We start from the raw sequence: 27,902 nt of genomic DNA on the forward strand, positions 1-27,902 counted from the left end.
AAAATGAGATCACTATTAAAATCAAGATGATCACACATACATGCGTTTTGTCAACAATTATTTATTCAAGCGAAGACTGTCTTGTAAAACACAGTAGTTACGATGGGAAAATAAAAAAAATCTAAGTAATTACTCACTGCTCTTTAGTCATTCACTCTTTAGTGGCTCTGAGATCCAGGTAAGCTGTACGGTGGAGCTTGTGAAACTGGCCGTCTGGGGCACCTCCCACATCTAGCTAATGCCTGATATGCCTGCAGGATTACCTTGGTGTGCAGGGACGCAGCGGTTTGACCTGCTGAGGCGTAAGCCTGACCCATGAACGCCGACGTATTATACAGGGGCTTTGTGGGTAATGTCAGGGTCTTGAGGAAGAAGGCAATCCCATCAAAAAGAGGGGCTGAAAGGGCAGGCAAAAAAAGGCTTCGCCCATGACCTAGACACCTCAGTGTGCAGGTTGGGAAAGAACGGGAGACCCTGATGTGGATCTTGCGGGAGAAAGCGCTCGTCCAGCTTTCCGGACGGAGGGACTTTCTGTTCTTGAGCCGGACAAGTTATGTAGCTTGGCTACGGCGTGGGTCACAAACCCTGAAAGTGCTTACTGGAACCACAAGGAGTGAGAGCACCTACATGGCGCAATATGCGTTGATCATGCAGAGAATGTGCGCCGAATGTGCACAGCCTGCTTCCTTGGGAACCGACCTAACGTGCTCCGCCCCCAACTCCATAGCTCCTCAAGCCTAGCTCGCAAGGCCCACCCTCCCCATCTCGAAAACCGTCTGCAATGTCCAATTACGAGCCCCAGGAACTGGAGTGCTGCTCCGCCTCAGCAAGAGCGAGGCCAGAACAATGAGGAGCGTGAGCACTCTCCTCGGAAGCTCGGGAGCGGATCGATCGCATTGACATGTGAGCTCAGTGCTCGCAGCCAGCTCCCTTGAGAATCGATTTAGCATGCTCCCCTCTCAGGATTTGTATTTTTTTATTATTTTTTTGCAACACAGTCACGTTCCAAAAACCATTGTGATGCAGCTCGAGTTCCTGAAAGGCAACAATATGAAACAAAATGCTATAAAGTACAAATATATCAAATCAAATATAAAAGTCACTAACAACTGGTTACACATCGTTCATTGCCTCTGCTCATGGTGATATAAGTCACTTCCATGCATAGCTATGTGCGATTTTTGTCTCCGCCCTGTCTCATCACTCATCGTTCACTGGGTCAGGTAATGTCCCCACTCTGTCTCCTCTGTGTCACATGTTTGGTTTTGTTTATTTAATGTCTCCACCCTGTCTTGTTATTGTCACGGTGTCACGTGACTTTTCATCATCATGTAATGTCTCCATCTCGTCTCGTTATTGTCTCTGTGTTATGCATTTGTTTTTTGTTCAGGGAATGTCTCCACCCCGTCTCCTCATTGTCTCTGTGTCACATGACTGTTTCTGTTTATGTAATGTCTCCACCCCGTCTCCTCATTGTCTCTGTGTCACAGGACTGTTTATGTTTATGTAATGTCTCCGACCCATCTCCTCATTGTCTCTGTGTCACAGGACTGTTTTTGTTTATGTAATGTCTCCGACCCATCTCTTCATTGTCTCTGTGTCACATGACTGTTTCTGTTTATGTAATGTTCAGCCCCGCCCCTTTGAATCAGCTTGAGGGAAAAGCAGCGAGTAATTTCTTGAGGAACTTCCAGCACCGACACTGGAGACTCTTTTTCGTAAATAACACGGCATGTGGAGAAACCATGTGGCGGAGTGGATTTGGTTTATGAGATTGTGCAACACGTGTAACAGAACCGTGATACTGAAGCTGTTGTGAGAGTTATAAAACAGCAGAAATAGCTCACGTCAACCAGAGAAATCAGCCTGGGATCCCTTACACTCCCCTCGGCATTACCCGTGGAAAACCGAGACCAGCACAGTGTGTGTGTGTGTGTGTGTGTGTGTGTGTGTACATGCTATAAAACACCCAAGAGTAGATATTATGTATGTAACTAACACATTTACGGAAAACTGATCTGTTGTGGTTTAAGAGCTTCATCTTGTGACCTTCAGCTGCTATAATTATCTCAGCTACAATTTTAACAACACAGCCTTTGTTTATTTTCCTTATTCCTTATCACATTTATTGCATTTGACACTTTCAATTATCTCATTTCTACACCTGAGCAATTATGAAAGATCAGGTGGTTGTTTAGAAATGAATAGATGATCATTATATTTTAGGAGGTTGTTAGGGTGTTGATAGGTGGTTGTTATGATTTCTAGGTGATTGTTATGATATTTTGCGTGGGTAAGTACATCTTCTTGAACATCCCATTTCAAATTCCACTCTGATGTTCCACCAGATTCTGTGTAGATTCATTGAGACATAAGGATGTGTGTTAATAAATTTAGGAACTGATGTAGGTAAGGTGAAAAGGCCTGAGGTGCGGTCAGCATTAACATTCATCAGTCAGTAGGATCAGAGCTCTATAGCAGGAGATCTTCCACAACTTCCAATCCATGTAAAGCAAATGATCCTGGAGCTGGAGGAAGGGGGTTGGAGGGGCAATGCACCCGATTGTATGTGCATGGATATACAGTAAACCCTGAATATATTTTTAAGCCTAAAACTCCTTTTCCTGTAGTAATCTTTGATTTCTTTAAAAGAACTTCTCCCTCAGTAGCTCCTGTTCCTGTTTTTCCTTTTCGTCCAACTTCCTCCTTTGAGGAATCTGAACCCTGAGGTTGGCATGCAGCACTCTTGAGATCATGTGCACCCTGGAGAAATGTCCTATAAACAGAGTGAGGACACAGGAGCTATTTTGCTGGAGGACTGGAGCAGCAGAAAACGAAACGGAGAACTTCAGTGACTTTTAACTTTCAGAAAAAGAGAGAGGTGTTTGTTCTGTAAGTCTATCTATCTATCTATCTATCTATCTATCTATCTATCTATCTATCTATCTATCTATCTATCTATCTATCTATCTATCTATCTACACATATATATTGAACTCTGCTCGCTGTCACAGCTGCTGTGTGTAACCTTCATGAATGTTTTTATAGCAATGCTTTCAGAAGAACAGAGCTTTAACATGTGTAACGCTTACTTATCAAGTGTATATACAGTATATACACACACACACACACACACACACACACACACACACACACACAATCTTCTGTTGAAGTTTTGTAAGAGTTAAAGAGTAAAACGGAGAGAGAGGGGCAGAGGAACTTGAGAGCTGCTGGCTGCAGATGTTCTATTTATAAACCTGAAGAACAGATGAGATGCCAGTAAACTATTTTCATCCAACAACTGGGTCAGACACAACACATGACTTTACAAAAACATGGAGACAGTGTTACACACACACACACACACACACACACACACACACACACACACACACACATAACTATACACACACTTATATAACTATAAGGTTATAAGGTTATAGGGTTGCTATCATCTTCCAGGTGGTTGCTAGCATGTTGCTCAGGGGATTGATGTTGATGGCAAATTTCATGGTTAAACTTTAAAATTGTGACAGACAGAAATGGTACAAATTAAAATACATTCCAGGTGGTTGTTAGGTGGTTGTTTCAATATTCCAGGTGGTTGTTAAGGTACAAATTTTAGAACCAAAGCAGTAGGAGAAATTATTATAAAATAAAATACTGGAGTATGAATGAAGATAATCAACACATCAGATTTAAGAACTGATTTGGAGAACCTCTGTTCCCTGTTCCCTGCTCTTTTTTTTCAGAACCCTGAACTCCATTATGGGGGCCCCTGGTGGGCCTGTCCTGGGTGCCACAGGTCCCACACTGAACCATGATGACTTCTCCTTATATAACTACATGTCTGATGATGAACTAATGCAGCTGGCTATTGAGCGCAGTCTCTCTGAGACCCACAACAACTCCATTGCTCCTTCGGCTGAAAACACTAGGACCGTCGTTCCTCAGCGCAAGACGGAGACTCCTAGACCAAATCCCTGCTCAAGTCAGCCCCAGACATCCATACCCGACCCGGAACCCTGTCCTGCAAACCCACCCAGGTACAGACTACAGTATATAACACACAAGAGCGCAGACAAAAGGCCAAATCAAATGTCAAATCCTCTGAAAATCCAAGATGGAGGACACTGTTATGGTGGTCATTTTGTTCCCAGATTATATGGACACTATTTTACGTACAATTGAATATATTCATTTAGAAAGATTTTAGAAACACTTAATCCAAATGTTGGCTTAAGAAAGCCCTGAGGCTGCGACCTGAACCCAACTATGACGTTTTATATACAGTTCAGTTTCTCCATAACATACAATTAAACTAAACAGGAACATCTTAAAACAGGATGTCAGGTTCTTTCTCAGACATTTTGAAAACTACTACTTAGGCAACTTTTTGTTTAATCATCATGCAATATAGACCACAGCATTGTGAGACCAAACAATCTAAACAGGAAGTGAGGTCATATCTCAGCATCCCTTTTGCATGCCAAAATCAAAGTTGATAAATCTGTTGACCAACATGACAAAAAGTTAATGAAAACAAGACGTGAGGCAAAATCCCATTAAATGATTAAGCTTTCAATAGGATATATCTGTTTAAGGAGGTGGTAGCTTTGTGGTTAAGATGGTCAATTTTAGGTTTAAATCCCAGCCACACCAAGCTGCCAGTCCTGGGCCCCTTTAAGTAAGGCCCTTAACCCTATAGCTGCTAAGTAATAGGGTTAAGCTATAGTATAACATATATACTGTATATATATTTAAAAGTTATCAGGCATTTACCAAATGCAATAGATGTTAATGTAAATGCCAATAGTAGTGCTTTATAATGATGAGTCCAGACCACAAACTATTTTATAACTGTAGGGTTTGTGCCGTACCCAACCCCCCCACCCCCACTCTTTGTAGGTCAAATTGTTGGCTGTAAGTTGATGTGAGTCTGCAATTTGACTGAGTCATGTGTTTATTTTACACCACTCTGATTTATCCTTGAAACACTGGCAGCCGGAGGGACATGTTGCTTAAGGATACCTGATCCATCCACACCTGTCACTGCACATCCTGAGTAATGGAGCCCAGACATCAAAACAGCACAAAATTCAGAGCAGGATGATGTCCAGCTGAATTCCTTGCAAAGCTTACATTCCAGCTTGGAGGAAAATAGCAGCACAGCATTCTCCTTCATCGTGTTGCTTTGTGTTCAACACTGAGTTCAAGTTTCACTGAACAAATTCTCAATGACGCCTTGATTACAGCGTTTTAATTTTAAATTTTAAATTTTTAAGTGCTTCATTAGAAACAGCGTTTATTGACCTTTCAAAGGTTCTCATTTTTAGTCTCATACTTCATATGGATGTTGAAAGTATTAGACAAAGATCTCCTAAAAAAAATCATACACACTGTCATGGTAATTTGCGAATAATCAGCGATGTCATTACTATTGCTAAAATATGTATGTAACCCTAGTTTCCTGGGGCAATGAGACGCTGCGTCGAAATGCTTTGGGAACGCCTTGCATTGTCCATGCTCTGAATCACATGTGAAAGTCATGACGTCATCGAATGGGGCCAACCCTGTGGCAAACTGTTCCTGCAAGAACTCCAGCACTGAACCAACCGGCAGTTGACTACGTCTAACTGGTGGTGCTTACACCACATGGTGAACCATCTAGCAGCATATGACTTCCTCGTGGAGGGAGCTCTGGAATGGAGGATGGTCTCAACTACCTCAGTAGAGAGACCAGCTGCTAAAAACTGTGCCCCCTCAGGGGCCACAGCCATAGCTTCGATAACTCTGGGCGGGGGTGAACCAGGGTTCCCCCTGCCTGTGAGGGGAGATCCTTTTTGAGAGGAATTTCCCAAGGAGGTCACTCGAGGAGGGACAGCAGGTTCCAGAGCCAAGAACACGGACATCATCTTTAGGCAGTGTTTGTGCCATGTGAGATGTGACTAGTCCCACAGACTTTGGGCAGAGCGACCACTTCCCACCCTGTAAGGAATGCGTCCCTTGTTAGCGTTATGTAACGACAAGGTGCTCCCAAGACGGGGCCTTAAAACAGGTATGTATGTTCTCTCCAAATATCTATGGTTCAAAGAGCTTGCCATAACACCTTAATAGTACGGAGAGGGCTGCCCCCTCCGGAGAACCCTTTGTCTATGAGCCACCACTGGAGGAGTCTCATATGGAGGAGGCCAAGTGGAATCAAGTTGGACGCTGCCGCTATTAGACCCAGCAGCCTCTGGAACTGCTTCACAGTGAGTGATTGGCCTTCTCTTACTCTCCCAACTGCTGTGAGAATGGCTGCGATCCGGGCAATTGACAATTGTGCCCACAACACGGTCAAGTCCCATACTACGCCCAAGAAGATGGTTCTCTGCAACGGAGAAAGCACACTCTTCTCTGCATTCAGTCTTAACCCCAGCTCCTTAATGAAGGCAAGAACGACATCTTGATGCCGGACCGCCTGGGTGAGAGGCCGAAGGCTAATTTGAAGGGGGGTACCCAATATTGGTAAGCTTCGCCCTGAAAGCAAACCTCAGGAACCTCCTGTGAACAGGAAGGATGGCTATGTGGAAATAAGCATCCCTTAGACCTATTGTGACAAACCAGTTCCCGGACTTGATCTGAGACACGACCTCTTTGAGGGTAAACATCTTGAACTTGAGCTTAATGAGTGAGTTTAAGTAGTGTAGATCTAGGATCGGCCTCAATCCACCAATTCGTCCTTTTTTAGAACAACGAAGTATTGGCTGTAGTAGCCTGACTCTCTGACTGAGAAAGGAACCACCTCAATGGGCCCTTTCCTTAGGAGGGTGAACACTTCCTGTTCCAGTAACAGAGCCTGCTTGTGTCTCACCATGGTAGGACACATCCCGTTAAACCGGGTAGAAGAGGACCCAAATTGAATACGTCTGGCAGCTCTTCCGGAACGGCCCCCCTGATCTGAACCCGAGCGGTGTTCAGTTATTGGACTTCTGTGCTAGTTACAGTTTGTCCATAACGAACACCATGTTCAAGCATAAGGGTGTCCATCAGTACACATGGCACCAGGACACCCTAGGCCGTAGGTCGATGATCGACTTTGTGGTCGTTTCATCTGACCTGCGGCCATATGTCTTGGACACTCGGGTAAAGAGAGGGGCGGAGCTGTCAACTGATCACCACCTGGTGGTGAGTTGGATCCGATGGCGGGGGAGGAAGCTGGACAGACTCGGCAGACCCAAGCGTACTGTGAGGGTCTGCTGGGAACGTTTGGCCGAGCCTCCTGTCAGAGAGATCTTCAACTCCCACCTCCGGCGGAGCTTTGACCAGATCCCAAGGGAGGCCGGAGATATTGAGTCCGAGTGGACCATGTTCTCCACCTCCATTGTCGAAGCGGCCGCTCGGAGCTGTGGCAGTAAGGTCTCCGGTGCCTGTCGAGGCGGCAATCCCCGAACCCGGTGGTGGAAACCGGAAGTAAGGGATGCCGTCAAGCTGAAGAAGGAGTCCTACCTGGCCTGGTTGGCTTGTGGGACTCCTGAGGCAGCTGACGGGTACCGGCAGGCCAAGCGAACTGCAGCCCGGGTGGTTATCGAGGCAAAAACTCGGGCCTGGGCAGCCGGCGAGGCCTCCTGAAAGGTGACGGGTCTCCTCCATCCGAAGGGATCTCTCAGGCGGAGATGGAGGGAAATACCCACTGAAAGGGGGCTGCACTCCAAGGCACATCCTGTGGTGGAGCTAACAGCCTGGCATCCAGTGCCAAGACACCTGATCAGGGAACCAGCCTCTTGAATGGCCCTCCCTTTTAGAATGGCAGGGGCAGTTTCGTGCAGCTGTTAGAGCTTCCAGAGAGGTGGCAGGTCCCCGCCATTCGCAGTGATTTCTCGGGCAGAGATGGGGGGAAACATCCACCTGAGGAAGGCTGCGCTCGAAGGCACATCCGGTGGTGAAGCGAGGCCTTCCAAAATCAGAAAATGAGGCAAGAAAAAGTTTAGCAAACCATGTAAACTGGTCAGTGCAAGAACCAAAGCAAGATCAAGAACCAAGAAACACATTAGATGTAAAACAAAAATGGCTCGGTAATCGCAGCTAAATTGAAAAGTTTACTTAAAAATACAAAGTGGTGTATGAGATGGTATTAAAATGTTTGGAGACTAATGGTGTAACTGTGTATTACCACATCTGCGATTTCGTCACAGACAGCAAATTAGAACGAAGAGCAAATTCTGCATGAAACTGGGAAAATCTACCACAGAGACATTTGGCATGCCATACAGTACGTTTGACATACGGTGATGCTGTTCGAAGTGTTTTAGGTGGCACACGCACTTTAAGAGAGGAAGAACATCATAGGAAGTCTATAAGAGATCAGTCTTCGATAAGCTCAACCCCTGAGGATGTCAAAACCGTTTTGCAACTACTACTCGCCAGATCTGCGGATTTACCCCTTTTCCCGAAGATAAACATTCTGCTCAAAGGTCACCATTTTGACACCATTAAGGAGATCCAGTGCAAATCACAGAAGGTGTTTGACACTATTTCGAAAAGAAGACTTCCAGAACATGTTCCAGAGGAAAGCTGGGAGCTGTATTGCTGTGCAAGGGGACTATTTTGAAGGTGATGGTGGGTAAAGGTACATAAATAAAGTGCTTTCTTGTAAACAGAACGAATCTCCAAACTTTTTGATACCACCCTTAAAAACAATAAATAATAACCCACTTGACCACTTAAAAGACTTGGGGGGAGGGACATGAAGTCAATCAAATCACATGTACACATAACTATAAGTAGCTACAAACAGACAAATGCAGGTCTGTATCTTTTCAATTCTGCAAGCGCAGCAAAAGGGGTAACCAGGACAAGGTTCTTATGACGCCAAACCTGCAAAGTGTTTTATTCCTCATATTTTACAGCAAATAAATTGAATATTTTAGTAAGAACAACACACTTTTGAATCCATCTATAATTATATTCTAAAGGCTGTGCCAAGCTCTCTGCTTTTAACAGCTGCAAAGTTATTTTTTAAACTCTTGTGAATTTAATAATTTAAATAAACTCTGAAAGAAGCATAAACTCATCAGAAAACATGTAGCTGTCACTGGAAAGTCCTTCCAAAAATAATCATAATAATTCCTAAATGCGCTGCTCATGAACAAGCTTTAGAAACGATAAACTGTATATTAGCGCTACTGTCAGAGATGCTCAATAGCTTCTGACCAATTAAAGACCAGGATTTATCAACTTCGTGTTGTGAATGTTGATGCATTTAAGAGAATTATTGGAGATTAAAAAACCTAACCCTGTGATTTATCATTTGGTTTAACTTGATGTTTGCATTGACAGAAATAACCATGAGCCTATTACATTGAGTCATTTCATCACGGGGAATGGGAAGCGCATGGTGGCCTACAGGAGATACGACGGCACACTGATCGAAGTCAAACCCAAGGAAGAAGAGTGAGTGCATTCATCCTCATTTACAGATATTTTGGGTTTTTCTTGTAACCGGATGTTCTAAGGGGGTTAATTGGATATTGGTGTTTTTGATAGAGAAGTGGATCCTTTGGTGGAGGCCATCAGGGACGGAGATGTTGGAACTTTGAGAGTTCTGATTAAAAAAGCTGAGTTCAATCTTCTGACGCCAAAAGAATATGGCTGGATTCCACTTCATGAGGCGGCACATTTTGGTCAGGAGCAGTGCATTAAAGTTTTACTAAAAGGTAGATTTCATCCACATATACAGCTTTTTTCTCCAAAATATATCTGTATTGACAATTAACTTTATTTTAATTATTTATATAAGCAATCTGATGAGCAGTAGGTCATAATCTGTTGCATCAAACACCTCAAGAAATATGTTGACAGCTGTGTATTTGTCCACCAACACAAACAAAATGAAAGTAAACACAAAACAATGGACAGAGTAGCAAAAATCTGAACCTGAATGTGAAACAATGGTGAAAAACTTGAAAGACTATGATAAACAAAAGTGCAATGAACCATATGTACCTGTGCCAATAAATGTGAATCCAGAGTGTGGAAACAAACAGAGCTACATACAGAACACAGAGCTATTAAACAGAACTCAGAGCTACATACAGAGACCGAGCTACATTAAAGAACACAGAGCTACATACAGGATGTCTCTAGGTTACGTATGTAACCCTAGTTCCCTAAAGAAACGAGACGCTGCATCGCAACAACTTGGGAATGCTTCCATGTTGTCCACAATCTGAATCACGTGTAATCTGTCCAATGGTATGCGCGGAATCATGGCAGGGTGACGTCACGACCAGGAAGCTATAAAAAACACATCGAATGAAGTTGATGCCAGCTTCTGTAAAAGAGAAGGGGACACAGCGTCTCATTCCCTCAGGGAACTAGGCTTACATACGTAACCTAGAGACGTGCCCTTTCAGGAACTTGAGCTGCATCGCAACGATTTGGGAATGAAAGCTAAATACTGCCAGCCTGACTTTTCCCTGACTAGTGTGAATGGGCACAACTAGGATGAAGGACAGAGAAGTCAGGAGTGGAACCATCCCGCAGCATCGTAGATGTCTTAGAGGGACACTCCAGAGGACCTGCTTCCGAACAGAGTCGGGCCAACAGAGATCTTATAGGAAGACGCGATAGCGCCAATAATTCACCTGCTGAGAGTCTGCTTATTAGCAGAAAGTCCTCTCCTCTTAGGGCCATAGCAAACAAGCAGTTGTTCCGACTTCCTCCAGAGACTTGTCCATAGGACACTGTAAGTGTCCAGTGCTCCCACCAGACACAGCTTTTTCTGGTCTGGGACCTGGAACGGAGGAGGATAGAATGCCTAGAGGTGCAGGTAGTGGCACTGGCCATGCCTGGAGTGAACTCCAGAAAGAGGGGGCCACTGAGAGGGCCTGTAGATCACCTACTCCCCTCAGAGAGTAGATAGCCAACTGAAACACAGTCTTGACTGTGAGATGCCCCCATGAAGCCTTGGCTAGGGGCTCGAAGGTGGGCTCAGAAAGAGCCTCCAACACAGTGGGCAGATCCCACCCAGGCACTCTAGGTCGCACCAGAGACCTCAGCCTCCAGGTGCTGCAAAGAAGACATGTCATAAGTGGGTCTCTGCCCAGTGGGCATGATATGCCGAAACGGCAGACATGTAGACTTTGAGGGTGGACAGAGCCAAACCTTTTGCAAACTGTTCCTGAAGGAACTCCAGCACTGAACCGGCCAGGCAGTGGACTGGATCCAATTGGTGCTGAATGCACATACGACCTCAGGGGCCACAGAGACACATCTGTTGTAAGCATTAAGTGATGACCAGGGACTCCCAGCAAGGGGCCATGAGATAGGAACCTGAAATCTCTCCAAACATCTAAGGCATGTAAAGCATGCTGCATGACTTCCATCATACAGCGATGATTGCCCTTTTGTTAGAACCCTTGGGTCCTGAGCCACCACTAAATGGATCATATATGTAGGAGGCCAGGTAGAATCACAATGGACACTGCTGCCATAAGACCAAGCAGTCTCTGGAACTGCTTGACAGTGAGTGACTTCCCTTCTCTGACACTCCTGACAGCCGCAAGCTGCACATGCATAGTAGTCGAATCCCAAATGACACCGAGATAAATGGTTCTCTGTAAGGGAGAAAGCACACTCTTCTTGGCATTCAGCTCCTTCAGCTTCCCCTCAGATGAGCCAAAGCCACATCCACACACTGCGTGAAGGTGCGAAGTGAGAAGGGAAGACCAAAAGGAAGAACCGAATATTGGTAACTTAGGCCCCTGAAAACGAACCTCAGGAACTTCCTGTGAGAAGGGAGGGTGGATACATGAAAGTATGCATCCTTTAGATTGACCGTGACAAACCAGTCCTCGGACCTGATTTGAGACACGACCTGCTTGAGTTTCAGCATTTTGAACCTGAGTCTCATCAGTGAGTGGTTCAGCTGACATAGATCTATAGGATAGAATGCAACCCACCGTCCTTTATGGAAACTTTGAAGTACCTGCAATAGAACCCTGACTCTGTCTGATTGAGGGACCACCGCCTTCTTCAGGAGAGTGCTTACTTCCTTTTAACTGAATCGTTTAGCCTCGCTTTACAGTACACAGGACCCATCAAGACACATCTGGCAGAACCTTCCCTAGTTCTTAGGGGTATCAATCTATTGAGACTAATCTCCGGTACACCTAGAGCTGGGGCAATGCCCCGGTGCAGGTTTAGTGGCCTCGAAGAAGGCAGTGAGTTCTTCTGGAACTCCTAGGCTGGAGGGTGAGAGGGGCACATCCAGCAGCATGGCTTTATCCCTGTCAGAGATGTCTGAAAGGGTGAGCCATAGATGCCTCTCAGTTAAGGCTTAGACAGGCAATGGCCTTAACGGTCTCTTTCACATTGTCACTGTTTCACACTCCTCCACATTGTTAAGCTGAACTCTCTCATCTGGCTTTGCTAAAATATACAGCTGTGTATTATCAGCAAAGCAATGGAAGCGAATACCATGTTTATGTATAATTTCACACATAGGCAGCATATATAAAGAGAAAAGCAGTGGGCCTAAGAAAGATCCTTGCAGAACACCAAACTTTACCTAAGAGAGTGTGGAGAACCATTTATTTCAACAAACTGATAGCGATCAGTCAAATAGGACCTAAGCCAGGAGAGAACTGTTCCCTTTATTTCAACAACGTTCTCAAGTCTAGCAAGCAGTATAGTGTGATGAGTGGTGTCAAAAGCCGCACTAAGGTCAAGGAAAACAAGTATAGAGACAAAACCCTGATCAGAGGGCAAAAACAGGTCATTAACCACCATTAAGCAACATCTGTGCTATGATGAGGCCGAAATCCTGACTGATACATTTCAAAAATGTTATTTCTAAGTAGATGTGAGCGGATCTGCTGTGCTACAACCTTTTCTAAAATCTGGGAGATAAAGGGAGGTTTGATATTGGCCTGTAGTTGGACAGCTGACAAGGCTCAAGGTCAGGTTTCTTAATTAGGGGATTGACAACTGCCAGTTTGAAGTTTTTGGGTACATAACCAGTGCTGATGGAAAAGTTTATTCATTTTATTTGTATTTATTTTGATGTTTTCAACTTTATTATTAAAAATGTTCTTGAAATCATTACTACCTATTGATGGTGTGAGTGCAGTGCTTTTATTCCCTGTTAATTTTGCCACTGTGCTGAATAAAAATATAGGATTATGTTTGTTATTTTCTATGAGGGTGGAGAAATATGCTGATCAGCAGCACTAAGAGATTTTTTCATAACTCAGGAGGCTCTCCTTCCATGCTATTTAAAATACTGTCAATTTGGTTTGACTCCATTTACGCTCTAATTTCTGAGTAGTCTGTTTTAAGGTGCACATATGATAATTATACCACTGTGCTAATCTTTTCTCCCTGAACATTTTGGTTTTAAGTGGAGCTCCATCATCTACAGTGTAACGGAACGTTGATTCTAGGCATTCAGTGGCCCAGTCGAGCTCTGCGGGGTCAGACGGAGATCTAATTAATATCAACAGTTCCGGAAGATTATGAATTAAATTTGCTGCTGTAGTTGACGTGAATGCGTTAACGTGGTGAGGTACTAATGCTATGACTGGGGCAGATTTTAAAAGATATATGAAATAGCTTCAGACTCTGGAATTACGACTTCAATTTTTATTTTGAATCCAAATGTTATTACAGTTTTTCTCAAATGCTAAAACACATTTCACAAACGTTTCCTCCATGTTTCCCAATGTCTAAACACAACATCCTTTTCTAAAGCTACATAAACACAACCACACCTTCTAACTTCAAAACTCAAACTTTCACACCAAAAGAGCAGCTCGAAGCTTTCAAAAATGTAAACAATATACACATCATTACACATTACAGCAAAACAATTGAAAACACAATGCTCAATTTGTGAGAAGGTTCTTTGTTTCATAACTGCCAATGCATATTTTTGAAACTTTACAGTAATGGATGTTCTTAGATTTCTGCAGAGGATTAGGCATTTAGATTTGAGAGTTTTATATGAAGAGTATAAATCTATAGTAAATTCTGCATGTACACTACTGTAACACAACTCAATGCAAAAACAGAATCTATTGCACACAACAGTACTCTTGAAAACATGATCAGGGTGTGAAGTTTTTTTATTTACTTTATTCACACCACACACACACACACCACACCACTGTGTGGCATCATGTCGCTGAGCTGCATCGGGACACATCACCTCATTCCTCCTCTGATTTGAACTCCTCTTCCTCGTTGGCCTGCTCCTCTTCCTCCTCTGATTTGAACTCCTCTTCCTCGTTGGCCCGCTCCTCTTCTTCCATGGCCAGCTCTTCTCCCTCCTCTGACTCGAATTCCTCTTCCCCTGACTCTGCCTTCATCCATTCTGTTTGTTTGGAATCTTCAGCAAACTGTGCACTCTGAACTTGCTTTTGTACATGTGGTCACAGCATCAGCAACAAGTGTCTTCAATTTTGAGTCGTTGTGTGTAATGAATGACGCCAGGTGTGTTCATTGTGTTCAAATATTGCTGACTGTGGCAAGCATTTTGCATCACATGAGCTTTCATTTGAGAATATGAGCAGAGTTCTTTTGCAACTTGTGCTTTAGCAAAAAAAAAAAAAAATGTGTTAAGATTTATGAGAACGGAGGATTGTGTTTTGTGAATTGTGTCTTCATGTGAAATGTGTTTATGATATTGGAAAATGATGGCTAGATTTAGTAAATGTGTTTAGACAACTGGTCATTTGGTTTAGAGGATTGGCTTTTGTGTTTTAGCATTTGAGAAAAACTGTAATAAATCAAGAGTGTGTCTCCCCTATGAGTGGGTCCTATAACATTCTGATTAATTCCAACTGAATCTAGAATGGACACAACTGCTACTCTTAAGGAGTCTTTCTGATTATCATAGTTTATATTTATTCAATTAATGTTTTGTGTAAAGAAGTAGCTACATTTGTAATGACATTTGCAAATTCTATGAGAAAATCAGATTAGGGCCCTAGGGGTCTATAAATAATAATTAATGGAATTGACTGACTAGACCTGCTTTCAGACACTAAATATGTTATGTTGGTGTAAAGAACTTCAAATGTTAGCTAGCAGCTAGCAGACGGTCAGTTTAGCCTGTTTGTCCGCTCCCTGACCTTGGCTCTGGACAGTCACTGGTTAACTAGTGCTGTTTTGAAACTATGAACTATACTACAAAAAATGAGAGCAGCACCTTCTCGAGTGGGATGGATACTGTCCCGCCCTAACAGGCCAAACAGCCTTGCCCTCAAAATTGCTCCGATTATCTATAAAGCCCACATTGTTTTTGGAGTACCACTCGGACATACAGCAGTTCAGCGACCATAACCTGCTGTAAGTATGCTGCCGAGTCGTCACCCACTCGCCCTGCTGCAAGGGCTCTAATGCTGGAGTCGAGGGGAATGCTAACTCCATCTAGGGCCTCCAGACATTTCCCTGCAGAACCTAGACTGCTCTCGCACTTACTAATTCTCTCTAGACCCTGGATGCACTCCTCTAATGCTAGGATCTTCTCCATCATAGAGCAAACTAACTTACTAAACATGTCACACTTCACACACTGAATGAGCTGGATGCTTGACATAGCAGAAGAATTACGTACCTTAATGTGGTTACTGTAGAGTGTGGTCGTAGTTCTGATGGGAATGGTCTCCACTTTTTCAAACAGGGAATAAAGTGCTCTTACAAAAGAAGAAAGAAAAACGGAAGGTAGAGAATAAAGCAAATCAAAACAATATTTTGACATCTGCCTCTTTCACACCAACTACCTGCATGTCTTCCCTCACCACATCCATAAATCTCCTTCTTGGCCTTCCTCTTTTCCTCCTTTCTGGTGGCACCATCCTTAGCATTTTTCTACCAATATAACTCATGTCCCTCCTCTGCACATGTCCAAACCATCTCAAACAAACAATTTGACAAAAAATGACATAAATACACACAGAGCGCTTCATGAACAAACAGAAGCTGGTGCCGGCTTCACTCCATGTGCTTTTTATAGCTTCCTGGTCATGACGTCACCCCGCTAGTACATATGTGATTCAGAGCTTGGACAATGTGGAAGTGTTCCTAAAGCGTGTGTGTGTGTGTGTGTGTGTGTGTGTGTGTGTGTGTGTGTGTGTGTGAGTTTGGTACAGTTCAGTGTGTTGAGGAGTCTGATGGCTTGAGGGAAAAACTGTGGCACAGTCTGGATGTGAGGCCAAATGATTCAGTGCCTCTTTCCTGATGGCAGGGGAGTTGAGAGTGTGTGTAAGGGGTGTGTGTGTGGGGGGGGGGGTGTATGTGAAGAATGTGTGTGAGGTGTGTGTGAGGGGTTTGTGTAGGGGGGGTATGGGGTGTGTGAGGGGTGTGTGTGAAGAATGTGTGTGAGGTGTGTGTGAGGTGTGTGTGTAAGAGGAGTGTGTGAGGGGTGTGAGAGGTCGTCCACAATGCTGTTGGCTTTGCGGATGCAGTGTGTGGTGTAAATGTTCATGATAGAGGGGAGAGAGACTCTGATTATCGTCTCAGCCGTCCTCACAATCCTCTGTAGGGTCTTGAGACCAAACCAGGCAGTGATGCAGCTGCTCAGGATGCTCTCAATGGTCCCTCTGTAGAACATGGTCAGGATGGGGGGAGGGAGATGGGCTTTCCTTAGCTTTCATAAGAAGTAGAGGAGCTACTGAGCTTTCTTGGTGATGGAGCTGGTGCTGAGTGACCAGGTGAAGTTCTACACCAGATGAACACCAAGAAATTTGGTGTCCCTGATGATCTCCACTGAGGATCCATCAATCGTCAGCGGAGAATAGCCACTCTATGCTCTCCAAAAGTCGACAGCCATAGAGTCCTTAGATTTGCATGATTGAAATCTCTGGCGAGTTTTACCGCAGAGAACTGCATTTCTGTCATCAAAAAACATGGCTAGCCTGTCCAGCTGAATGGCAGCGGCTGGAATTCTCTTGCTCAGCCACATTTCTGGAGAGTTTGGTGATGGTACACATTAAGACTGTTTGTTTCGATATCCATAGGTTAGGTAAGATGGGCTACAACATATAAACAGCACCATTAAGGATCCTTAGCAGCCGGTGCAGGCTGCTGCTGCAACGCTATCTTGGAACAATTTTGCCCTTTGGTCTCTAATTGCACACTGTGTGATTTTGCCCACGATTTCGTTATCTAGGACAAATTTTTTTTAAATTGAAGATTTCTATAATCCAAGGGAAAAATCTTTAGTCTTCGATCGCTGGTTTGTTTCCCGGCAGCCGATTAATGGTCATTTTTTTTTCTCTAATGAAATTCTGGCAGAAGATTTTAAGACACTCCTGCAGTGTGACTTAACCCTACGATGATCATCCAATAGGAGCGCCAAACCATTGTGACAACTTAAAAAAAAAAATGCAGGGAAAATGTGGAAAGTAAAAAAAAGGGAGAAGCGTATTGAGTTATGGAGGTAAAGAAGTGATTGTATGATGTTTTTATTATCAATGCATGTCAGGAACCAAATTAACACTTAACGTCTGAACATGTCACGGGTTGATGACGTAAAACTTCAGATGAGTTTTTTCTTGTGCCTTTTTTTTTTTTGACTGTCTTACAGTCTGACATTATGACAACTGAGATCCTATGGTGTGACATGGGGATCATGCCAGGGAATTAGAAATGGGGTGACACCGGGTGCAGACCGGAACTCCTGTCTGTGTTGGGAAATTAGCAGTTGCAAAAAGGGCATCTGGTGGGGGAAAGAATAGGATAGACAGAGAAAGAAAAATCCTGACATAAGTTTACGTAAGAAAAAAAAACAACAACATGTGAACATGTTTTGATAAATGTATGCTAAAAATCGTATCAACCTAATTTTCTGGACTCTGGACCTGTGCATGAACACTGACAAATTTTTACTCATTGTTATTCATTTGTCGTTTGCTTATATTCTTTTTGGGGTGCTGTGATTTTCTATGTATATTTTTATTTACTGATAAAGTCCAGCCTGGAATGATAAACAAACGCACGTTGAAGGATCAGACGGCTCTCCTGCTGGCTGTGTCGCGGGAGCACAAGGGGTGTGTGTCGTGTCTGCTAGAGAGAGGTGCAGATCCAGACATCGCCAACACGAACAAGGAGACGCCTCTGTATAAAGGTAACACAGGGAGCTTCCTGAACCAGCTGCAGCTCTTAACCAGAACATGTAGAATTGACTGGAATGTAAGAAAAACTTTATGGAAGGAGTCTTAGGAGTCAGTAGGAGTACTAATAGTAATAGTTAAGAAAGATGTAATAGTAGTAGTTAAAGTAATAGTAGTAATAGTTCAGGTAGAAGTAATGTTATTAGTAATAGTATTAGTAATAGTTAAGGTACAAGTTGTTAGGTTCCATCTCTGAGCCAGATATATTAGTAGTACCAGTCGAAGAAATAGTAGTAGTAGTAGTAGTAGTAGTAGTAGTAGTAGTGGTAGTAGTAGTAAAAGGTCTAGTTAAATTAATATTTAGTAAAAGTACTACTAGTGTAGTAGTAACAGTGGTAGATGTAATATAAGTAGAAGTAACAGTAATAATAGTTAAGGTTGAAGTGGAGTGGTAGTAGTAGTTAAGGTAAAGTAATATTAGTATTTGTAGTGATAGTAGCGATAGTTTAGTAGAAGTAATTGGAGTAGGGGTAGTATTAGTAGTAGTTAAGATAGAAGTAATAGCAGTGTTTGTAATAATAGTTGTGATAGTTAGGTTGAAGTAGTATTAGTAATATATTTTTTATATTTGTAGAGGTAGTAAAAGTAATGTAGTAGTAACAGTACTATTAATTATAGTACAGAGGGAAGTAATAGTAGTAGTAATAGTAGTGGTTCTAATAAAAGCATTAATAGTTTTGGTTTAAGCAATATTAGTAAAAAAATATTAGCATTAGTAGTATTAGAAGCTGAGTTAGATTAAATATTTGTAGAAGTAAAAGTAACAGTAGTAGTGGTATTAAGACTATTAATATTCAAGGTATGATTTATATTTGTAGTGGTAATAGTATATGTACACATAGTAGTAGTAGTACCATAATTTCCGGACTATTAAGCGCACCCAAATATAAGCCGCAATTTGACAAAGATTTTCATTTTGAACATAAATAAGCCGCACCTGTCTACACTGAAATTAATGTTTTGCTTTACACAGGCTTTAATGAAAGAAAGTGTCTGTTACACGGTGTAACAGGTGAAACATGCTGTTGCTCCTTTAAGAGCATAGCGGTATTTTGGGAATAGCCTGCCACCGCATTTTTTCACTATTACTGCATGTGTGCAAGACCGAGGATTATGTCCTTATTATTTTCTGATGCTCATTTCTAAGTTGCCAAGAAAAATAAAAAAGCACGCATTTTGGAAACCTGTCTGTGCTTATATGATTTCTGTTGTAACTGGAGTTAGCGAGCTCTCCCTTCACCCAGACTCAATGCGTTACAACGGCTTGTATCTAAACAGTAGCCGACCAAGAAAGTCATTGTTCACTGTCTTCCCCCTTCCTTTCACAACTATTTCTGTTTAGTTTCTATTAGTTTATCTTTTGGCATCGTCGTGCGTTTAAAAATCACCATCGGTGAAGCTTTTCTCCCGATGCCGTGCAGCTCAGAACACAGGTGAAGTGTGTTTTCATGCCCGGTTGTTTTCAGTGTGACGAATGATTCACATTTCCTGTAGACAGTCCGAGTGAGCGGCAGGTCAAACGTCAGAGGAACATCATCCATATTTATGATGTGGTGCGGCCCGATTCAGTGGGAGCGCATCTGATTTAATATAAAGAGTTTCATTGGTTTACCTGAACCCGTTCTGCAATTTCATTGGTCTAATGTTCTGGGGCTCAGATTTTTGGCTTGAAGTTTGTGAAACCGGGAAAATATAAAAGAAAATCCATAAATAAGCCGCTTCGTTGTTTAAACCAAGTTTAAAGTAAAGTAAAGTAGCGGCTTATAGTCCGGAAAATACGGTAGTTGTTGTGGTAATAGTAGTAGGAGAAGGAGAAGTACTAATAGTAATAGCAGTAGTAGCAGAGGTAGAGGTAATAATAGTAGTAGTAGTAGTAGTAGTAGTAGTAGTAGGAGAAGTACTAATAGTAATAATAGTAATTTGTAGTAATAGTTTTAGTTGAAGTAATATTATTAAAATAGTTGTAGTAGCGAAAAGTAGAAGTAACAGTAATAATAGTAGCATTACTATTGTAACGGTAGTTTTGTTTATGTGAAAGATGGAATCCTCTGTAGAATCCTGATTTAGAGCTTTCCCTGTGTCTCCAGCATGTGAGAAGGAGAACCCCTCTATCGTGGCCTTGCTGCTGAATCACGGCGTGGCAGTGAACAAAAGCTGCATACAAGGCTGGACGGCGCTGCACGAGGCCGTGTGCAAGAACAACGTGGAGATCTGTGAGATGTTGGTGAAGGCAGGGGCTAAAATCAGCATTCCTAACATATACGGCATCACCCCCTTCTTTGTTGCAGCTCAGACCGGGAAGGTCGATACGCTCCGCTTCCTCCTGAAGAATGGTAAAGTGAGGAAACCGCCCTTATATCAACCCTGACGAGTTTTATACTGAAAAGGCTTTATACCGGAATTTTCTACACTCAGGTGCTGATATTAACAGCCAGGCAGCAGATGGAGCTACGGCGCTTTATGAAGCTTCTAAGAACGGTCATGTGGAGATCGTGGAATTCCTGCTGTCTCAAAAAGCAGACACCAACAAACCGGGAAAAACCGGACTGCTGCCCATTCACATTGCAGCTCAGAGAGGAAATGACCGGTAAGCATGTAATAATAATGATAATAATAATAATAATAATAATAATAATAATAATAATAATAATAATAATGTGAATTATTCTAAATAAATATGTAAATATTTATTATGTTTAAACCTTTCCTTATTTTCCAAAATTACATGACATTTCAGGAAATGGGCACCAGGCCAAGCTGTACAAATACTTAAATATAAGATCTTATTGTTCTTATTTTTTTTTTTTTTTGCTGTAAAATTTTATACATTTGACAAAACATGTTAAAGGTTTGAAATATAAAAAAAATCAAGAAATTATTTTTTAATAAAACAAGAAATGAATATGCAGCTTGAAAGGAGCTCCAGAAGTAATAGAACCACTGGTTTATCTATTCATTTAGTTAGTTAGTTATAATGTTATTTTATTTTTTATATAATTGTATACTTTTTTATACTTACATACTACACTTTATATCTTTGCTCAAGCTGATAAATAATGGTGACTATTGGAAAAAGAATTAACAAAAAAATATTCAATGCAATTACACATTATAACACTTTCTCTGTCTGTGATTTTATTATTAGTAGTAGCACTATTGCTAGTAGATATGGTAGTTTTAGTAGATGTTGTAGTTTTGTCAGTAGTAGTTGTAGTAGTGCTTTTAGCAGCAGTATTATTAATAGTAGATTTAGTAGTTGTAATAGCAGCAGTAGTAGAAGATGTAGTGATAGTAATTGTGTGTGTGTGTGTGTGTGTGTGTGTGTGTGTGTGTGTGTGTGTGTGTGTGTGTGTGTGTGTAGATTTGTAACTGTTGAAATGAGTTGGGATAATTGAATGTGTATAAATGTTGTTGCACGCTGTTTCAGCGACGACTGCTTCGGTTTCGGGTCAGCACACGGTACTGACAGGTGGCTTCAGTAAGTCCTACAGTGTGGCTAAAAAACCATCCAATGCTCAATTAACATTATTAACATGAGGTTAATGTGTCGAGTTCAAGCGGTGTGGTTTTCATTTCTTAACCGTGTGCCGTTCTGCTTTTCACTCTGAAGTCGCTTTGGATCTATAAGGTCCAGTAGATGAAGTGTATTTTAGGGTAATTAAAAGAGTTCATAAGGCTTCATGACACCTACAGTACAGACCAAAAGTTTGGACACACCTTCTCATTCAAAGAGTTTTCTTTATTTTCATGACTATGAAAATTGTAGATTCACACTGAAGGCATCAAAACTATGAATGAACACATGTGGAATTATATATGGAATTATATACATAACAAAAAAGTGTGAAACAACTGAAAAATGTCATATTGTAGGTTCTTCAGTAGCCACCTTTTGCTTAGATTACTGCTTTGCACACTCTTGGCATTCTCTTGATGCCTACTTTGAAGAACCTACAATATTTTCAGTTCACTTTTTTGTTATGTATATAATTCCATATATAATTCCACATGTGTTCATTCATAGTTTTGATGCCTTCAGTGTGAATCTACAATTTTCATAGTCATGAAAATAAAGAAAACTCTTTGAATCAGAAGGTGTGTCCAAACTTTTGGTCTGTACTGTATATATAATTTATATAAACTTTTGGTCTGTACTGTACATAACCATATATCCATATATCTACATATCTATATCTACATCCAAACTCATTCACTTTGACTGCAGACTTCAGGCAGATTTTCCTGATTTTAGGTGTTATAACACTTGTATTAAAAAGTCATATACGGTACATACAGTAGCTTTTGATGCTGGAATAGCACTAAGATAGGCATTCATGAAAACTTTATTAGAAAAAAATGAAATTTTAACTTGACCATAAAAAATATACTGACATAACACTGACATAGGCATTCATAAACATGTTATAAGCTGAAATGTGTTTTTTCACTTACAGACTATAATATACAAAGAAGGTATTATAGGGTCTTAGCAATGACATTGGCATTCATATGTATGTATGTTATAATTAGAAATATGCCACAACTTTTACTATAGTGTCACAGCACTGACAAATAGAAAAAAACAAAAACAAATAGAAATATAACATTTTACTTGAACTGACATTGTTCTTAATGCCATAACACTGGCATAGGCATTCATAAACATGTTATAAGCAGAAATATAAATTTTTTTAACAGATTATAGAAAAAATATATAAAAATGTCATTATAGTGTCATAACACTGACTTAAGCATTCATAAAATCCTCATAAGAAGAAAAATTATATTTTACTTTACTTGCTTATACACAAGTGTTATTATAGTGTCATAGCATTGACAAAGGTATTCATATGCATGTTATAAGCAGAATGGCATTTTACTTACAAGACATAGGAAACAGACACATCTGTTATTATATGCTCATAGCACTGACATAAGTTTTAATAAAAACATTATACAAAAAAAAACATAGCAGTTTACTTAACCATAAACACTGCTGTCATGATACTGACATATGCATTTATAACATTCCAATAGGCAGAAATGTGATATTTACTTACATAAAAAATATATACACGACTGTCATAATAGTGTAATAACACTAACATAATATGCAAAGGTGGAATTACTGTCATAACATTGACATACATGTTTATGTACTGTATGATTATATTTAGAATGCATAAGAAAGAGACACAACTGTCACAACACTATCATGTTGACATTTGCATTCATAACATTCTTATAAACAGAAATCTGACATTGGAGCAGAGATATTGACATAGGTGTTCATATGTATATTATAAGCAGAGACATGACATTTTACTTACAAGGCATAGACACCTGACACAACTCTTATAATAACACTGACATACGTTTTCATAAAAATGTTACAAGAACAAAACATTACACTGATATTAGTGTCATAGCACTGACATAGGCTTCTATAAATGTTATTAAAAAAAAAAGCAGAAAATGTACACAATGTTTATTATAGCGTCAACACTGACGTGTCATTATAGTGACATAGCACTGACTTAGGTATTCATATATTTATAAGGATATATTCCATTTTTCATAGATTATAAGCAGGCATAGGGAACTCACTTGAGGTATGAACATAGTAATATATTTATTGTCAGCTTATAATGGAATATGGGTGAATGGGTACGAAGGATTATGAAGCCTTTATGTCAGGACATCCCAAGCGAGGTCATAGGTGTAGAAGTTTTTTCATGTGATTAATAGTCATTAATTGTCATAGAGTGGATTTCACTCAATAATTCCAGCTACTAAACCATTCATGTTTAAGTGCAGTTCATTAGCAGTTCTTAAGCAGTTTGTTAGAGCTGTCATTAACATTAGCATTAAATGAGATGTACTGTAAAACCTCGAAACACTGCCTCTGTGCTTCAGAATCGTATCAATGCTCATCCCCGCCACCAGCAAGGCCCGGGTGAGGCGTAGCGGCATCAGCCCCCTCCACCTCGCCGCCGAGCGCAACCGAGATGAGATCCTCGAGCTGCTCATCGACTCCGGCTTTGACGTGAATGCCAGGCTGTCCGATGACCGCAGCACGATGTACGAGGATCGCCGCAGCACCGCCCTCTACTTCTCTGTGATGAATAACAACATCGAAGCCACCAGCATGCTGCTGCGGGCCGGAGCTAATCCCAACCTGGACACCTTCAGTCCCCTGCTTGTAGCCCTGAGGCAGGGCTGCATACAGACCGTGACCCTGCTGGTGGAATACGGCGCGAATGTCAACGCCTACATCCCCACTCACCCCACCACCTTCCCTGCCACCGTCATGTTCTGCATGAAGTACCTCACCCTGCTCAAGTACCTGATGGACAACGGCTGTGACGCGCTTTCCTGTTTCAGCTGCGTCTACGGTAGTGACCCTCACCCCCCTCTGAAGCCGGAGCAAAGGGATCGTACACACTTCAGAGACGATCAGACTACATCACGTGACACCTGCGTACAGGTAACACAATCCATCGATGTTCGCCATACAATTTACATACATACTGTGCCGAATGCTCTGAAGAACTACAGCAAATATATACAACTCATATTTATGTCTTTTGTTTTATTTACTGTTATAAGCAGGTATATAAATATTTATACAGTTATAAGTAAAATCATGATATTTACCTCACAATACACTGTGAGGATATCACGGTTTTCTTGGGATTCTCCATTTTGCCCTCCTTTATTTTTTATCATTTTTGGTTTTAACCACCAGATGTCGCTAATGTGTCACTTTGCCCTTCACTAGTGGCTCATTGTTCTTAGCTGTTTGCAGTCTCTCCGTGTCTATTTACATTTAACATGTACAGCATTTGGCACTTATCCACTCTCAACTTTTTGGGATTTAATCCCATGACCTTAAGATCAGGAATCCATCATCTTATACACTGAGCTACTGAATTTCTCCTTTTCGATATCAGTTAGCTCAATTTTAAACATTATTCTAGTATATTTGTGTCCCCATATAGTCCAGATTTAGTCCCCAATTTGCTGTAACAATAACCTCCACTCTTCTGGGAAAGAAGTTACTCTAGATCTTGTGGAGATTTGTGCTCTCTAAGGGTGTTAGTAAAGTCAGGTACTTATGTAGGTGAGAAGGTGAGGAGGCCTGAGGTGCAGTCAGTGTTCACATTAATCTCAAAGGTGTTCAATAGAGTTTAAAGCAGAAGATCTTCCACTCCAACGCATGGAAAGCAGATCTTCATGAAGTTTGCTTTGGGTCTCCCGCATCCAAAGATGTCCTCCAACTTTGTACAGTTTGAGGAGGAATCACATATGGCTAAAAAAAAGCAGGTGTCCCAATACTTTGGACATTGCTCAGAAGAGTGGAGGTTATTATAACAGGAAATGGGACTAAATAGTGGAATAGGAATGTTAAAAAAAAAAAAAAAGAACATTGCAATCCACATACTTTTGACCATATTGTGCATGTCTTTTGTCTTTCTTGGTTTCAACCAACAGATGTCGCCAATGTGTCATTTATCCCAGAGGAACAAATGGCTCATTAGAAGTATCGGGACACCAGAATTTTCCACCCATATGTGGTTCTTCAGTTGTGTTGGACGTCTTAAGATGCAGGAGCATTACATTTTCTCTTCACTTGACTTCCCTAGGAGACTCAAACCTGTTCCATTATGACAATGACACTGTGCACAAATCTAGCTCCATGAAGATTTGGGTTGGAAGATGTGGAATATCTCCTGCTTTAAACCCTATTAAACACCTTTTGAGATGAATGTGAACTCTGACTGCACAAACATTTCTTCATATAGTGTATTTTATATGCATCACATCAGCAAAAGTGCCTTAAAGTGGAAAAATATATTGCAATATATAATATATTACATTCTGATTATTAAGTTTGTAGACACCTGACCATTAGATTGCTTTGTGCTTCTTTTTGAACATCCCATTCCACATTTAGACTCTGTTTGCTGTTCTGATAAACTGCTGGAAAGATGTTCCACTAGATTTTGTAAAGATTCTTTCAGCCTTAAGGGTGTTAGTAGAGTCAGGTCCTGATGTAGGTGAGAAGGTGAGGAGGTCTGGGGTGCAGTCAGCGTTTACATTCATCTCAAAGGTGTTCAATAGGGTTAATAGCAGGAGATCTTCCATCCCATGGAAAGCAGATCTTCATGTAGCTGACTTTGTGCACATGTCATGCTGGAGCACGTTTGGGTCTACAAGTTCAAGTAAGGGTAAAATATTGTACTCATAGAAGTGCAAAAGTAAAGGTCATGTGTAAATTTGGGTGTGGTTGGGGGCGGAGTCAAGGAAGTGCACAAATCAACCTTATGCAACTACAAACCTAGATGAATCGTTTATCGTCCATAACACACCCATGCTAACACTGATGCTTTACCTGTGTCTCCTGTACCTCCAGTTCTGTGACATTGTCTCCACGGACACCTACAGCCACTGGGCAGGACCTATAATCGACGTTCTCCTGGATTATGTAGGAGACGTGAAGCTTTGTTCTCGGCTCATCGAACACTTGGACAGTTACCTGGACTGGGCAGAAATCAAGGAAAAATCGAGTACGCCTCAGATGTTTTTCAGTAAACGTGTCGTTCATGTGGATCTTTTCAGTCTCTTGTTCATTTCTCCATTTACTGTTTCCCCCAGTGCCCCCACGGCCGCTCATGCAGCTCTGCAGACTGAAGATCCGCCATATGATCGGAATTCACAGACTGAAGAAAATCAAAAAGTTGCCCCTTCCTGGACGTCTGATCAAATTCCTGAACCATGAGGAGCGCATGCGTGATTTATTTTGACCGAATTGTGTTCGGAACAACATATGCCCAGAATTTTTCAGTACTATAATGTATTATGTGTGTATATATTCTTTCAGTTGTTCTGTGTGTGTGAGTGTGTGTGTGTGTGTGTGTGTGTGTGTGTGTGTGTGTGTGTGTGTGTGTGTGTGTGTGTGTGTGTGTGTGTGTGAGACACTTTGATGATGTAATGTTGGACAGACCTGCACTTAGATTATTAGACCTTCACTTCTTCACTGGTTTACATCAGCAGTGGATGAAGTACACAAACCATGTTTTTGTGAAAATATGATGATTTTGCAAAATATAGTTGAGTACAAAGTAAAATATTTGAGTTTGAAATGTAGAAGTTGCAGTAAAAGATAACGGAAATACTTCAGTAAAGTACAGATACACAAAAAAGCCACTAAAATGAAGAAACCAATTACATTTACTTCCTTACTGTCCACCACTGGTTTTAACACAATCCTAGAGAAAAACATTAGCACTCTCGAGGGTTCTGTAGATCTCCAGAATGAAGATGGAGGTCTCAGTAGATCCATGCTAGCTCTATAAGGAACCCAAAGGAGGACCTGGAAGTGAACAACGAACCAACCTCCTCACTGCATTCTAACACATTACATGATGCTGAATGTAATTAATGTGTAATGAATGTTAGAGTGTTTCTATTCCAGTGTTTGTATTAGTTTCTAATAAATCCTGAAAGCACTGAGGTCATGTGATCTGAGCTTTCATTTCCCTGCTTTGAGGTCATGTGACATGTACAGGAACAGTCCACAAGGTGGCATTGTAGATTAAAATATTCATTGTGTCTGGAACGATCCAGTTTATTCTCTATATTGTAAAGAGCTGGAAGCAGTTTAGGTGTGAATACTGGATTGTGATTGGCTGGAAGGAGTTTGGGTGTGAATACTGGATTGTGATTGGCTGGAAGGAGTTC

The 27,902-nt window shown here is 41.4% G+C and overlaps 1 protein-coding gene across 6 annotated transcripts; it reads left to right on the plus strand.

Annotated features, from left to right (window-relative positions):
- The first annotated feature begins 1,119 nt into the window (after positions 1–1,119).
- On the plus strand, positions 1,120–27,674 carry asb2a.1 (ankyrin repeat and SOCS box containing 2a, tandem duplicate 1). 6 transcript variants are annotated; one of them, XM_083562639.1, is made up of 12 exons: positions 1,122–2,584; positions 2,714–2,892; positions 3,753–4,046; positions 9,322–9,435; positions 9,529–9,698; positions 17,957–18,112; positions 20,246–20,491; positions 20,574–20,745; positions 21,586–21,636; positions 24,075–24,645; positions 26,575–26,728; positions 26,817–27,674. In XM_083562639.1, the coding sequence occupies exons 3-12, from the start codon at positions 3,769–3,771 to the stop codon at positions 26,963–26,965; spliced, it is 2,061 nt and encodes a 686-aa protein (XP_083418765.1). In that variant the 5' UTR covers positions 1,122–2,584; positions 2,714–2,892; positions 3,753–3,768; the 3' UTR covers positions 26,966–27,674. The 6 variants fall into 6 exon arrangements, with proteins under 6 accessions (XP_083418768.1, XP_083418766.1, XP_083418765.1 ...); XM_083562640.1 differs by having other exon boundaries at positions 1,121–2,881; XM_083562638.1 differs by lacking the exons at positions 1,122–2,584; positions 2,714–2,892 and adding an exon at positions 3,162–3,279.
- Positions 27,675–27,902: the final 228 nt, after the last annotated feature.

Source organism: Silurus aristotelis (genome assembly GCF_946808225.1).
Source record: "Silurus aristotelis genome assembly, chromosome: 15".
Lineage (NCBI taxonomy): Eukaryota > Metazoa > Chordata > Actinopteri > Siluriformes > Siluridae > Silurus > Silurus aristotelis.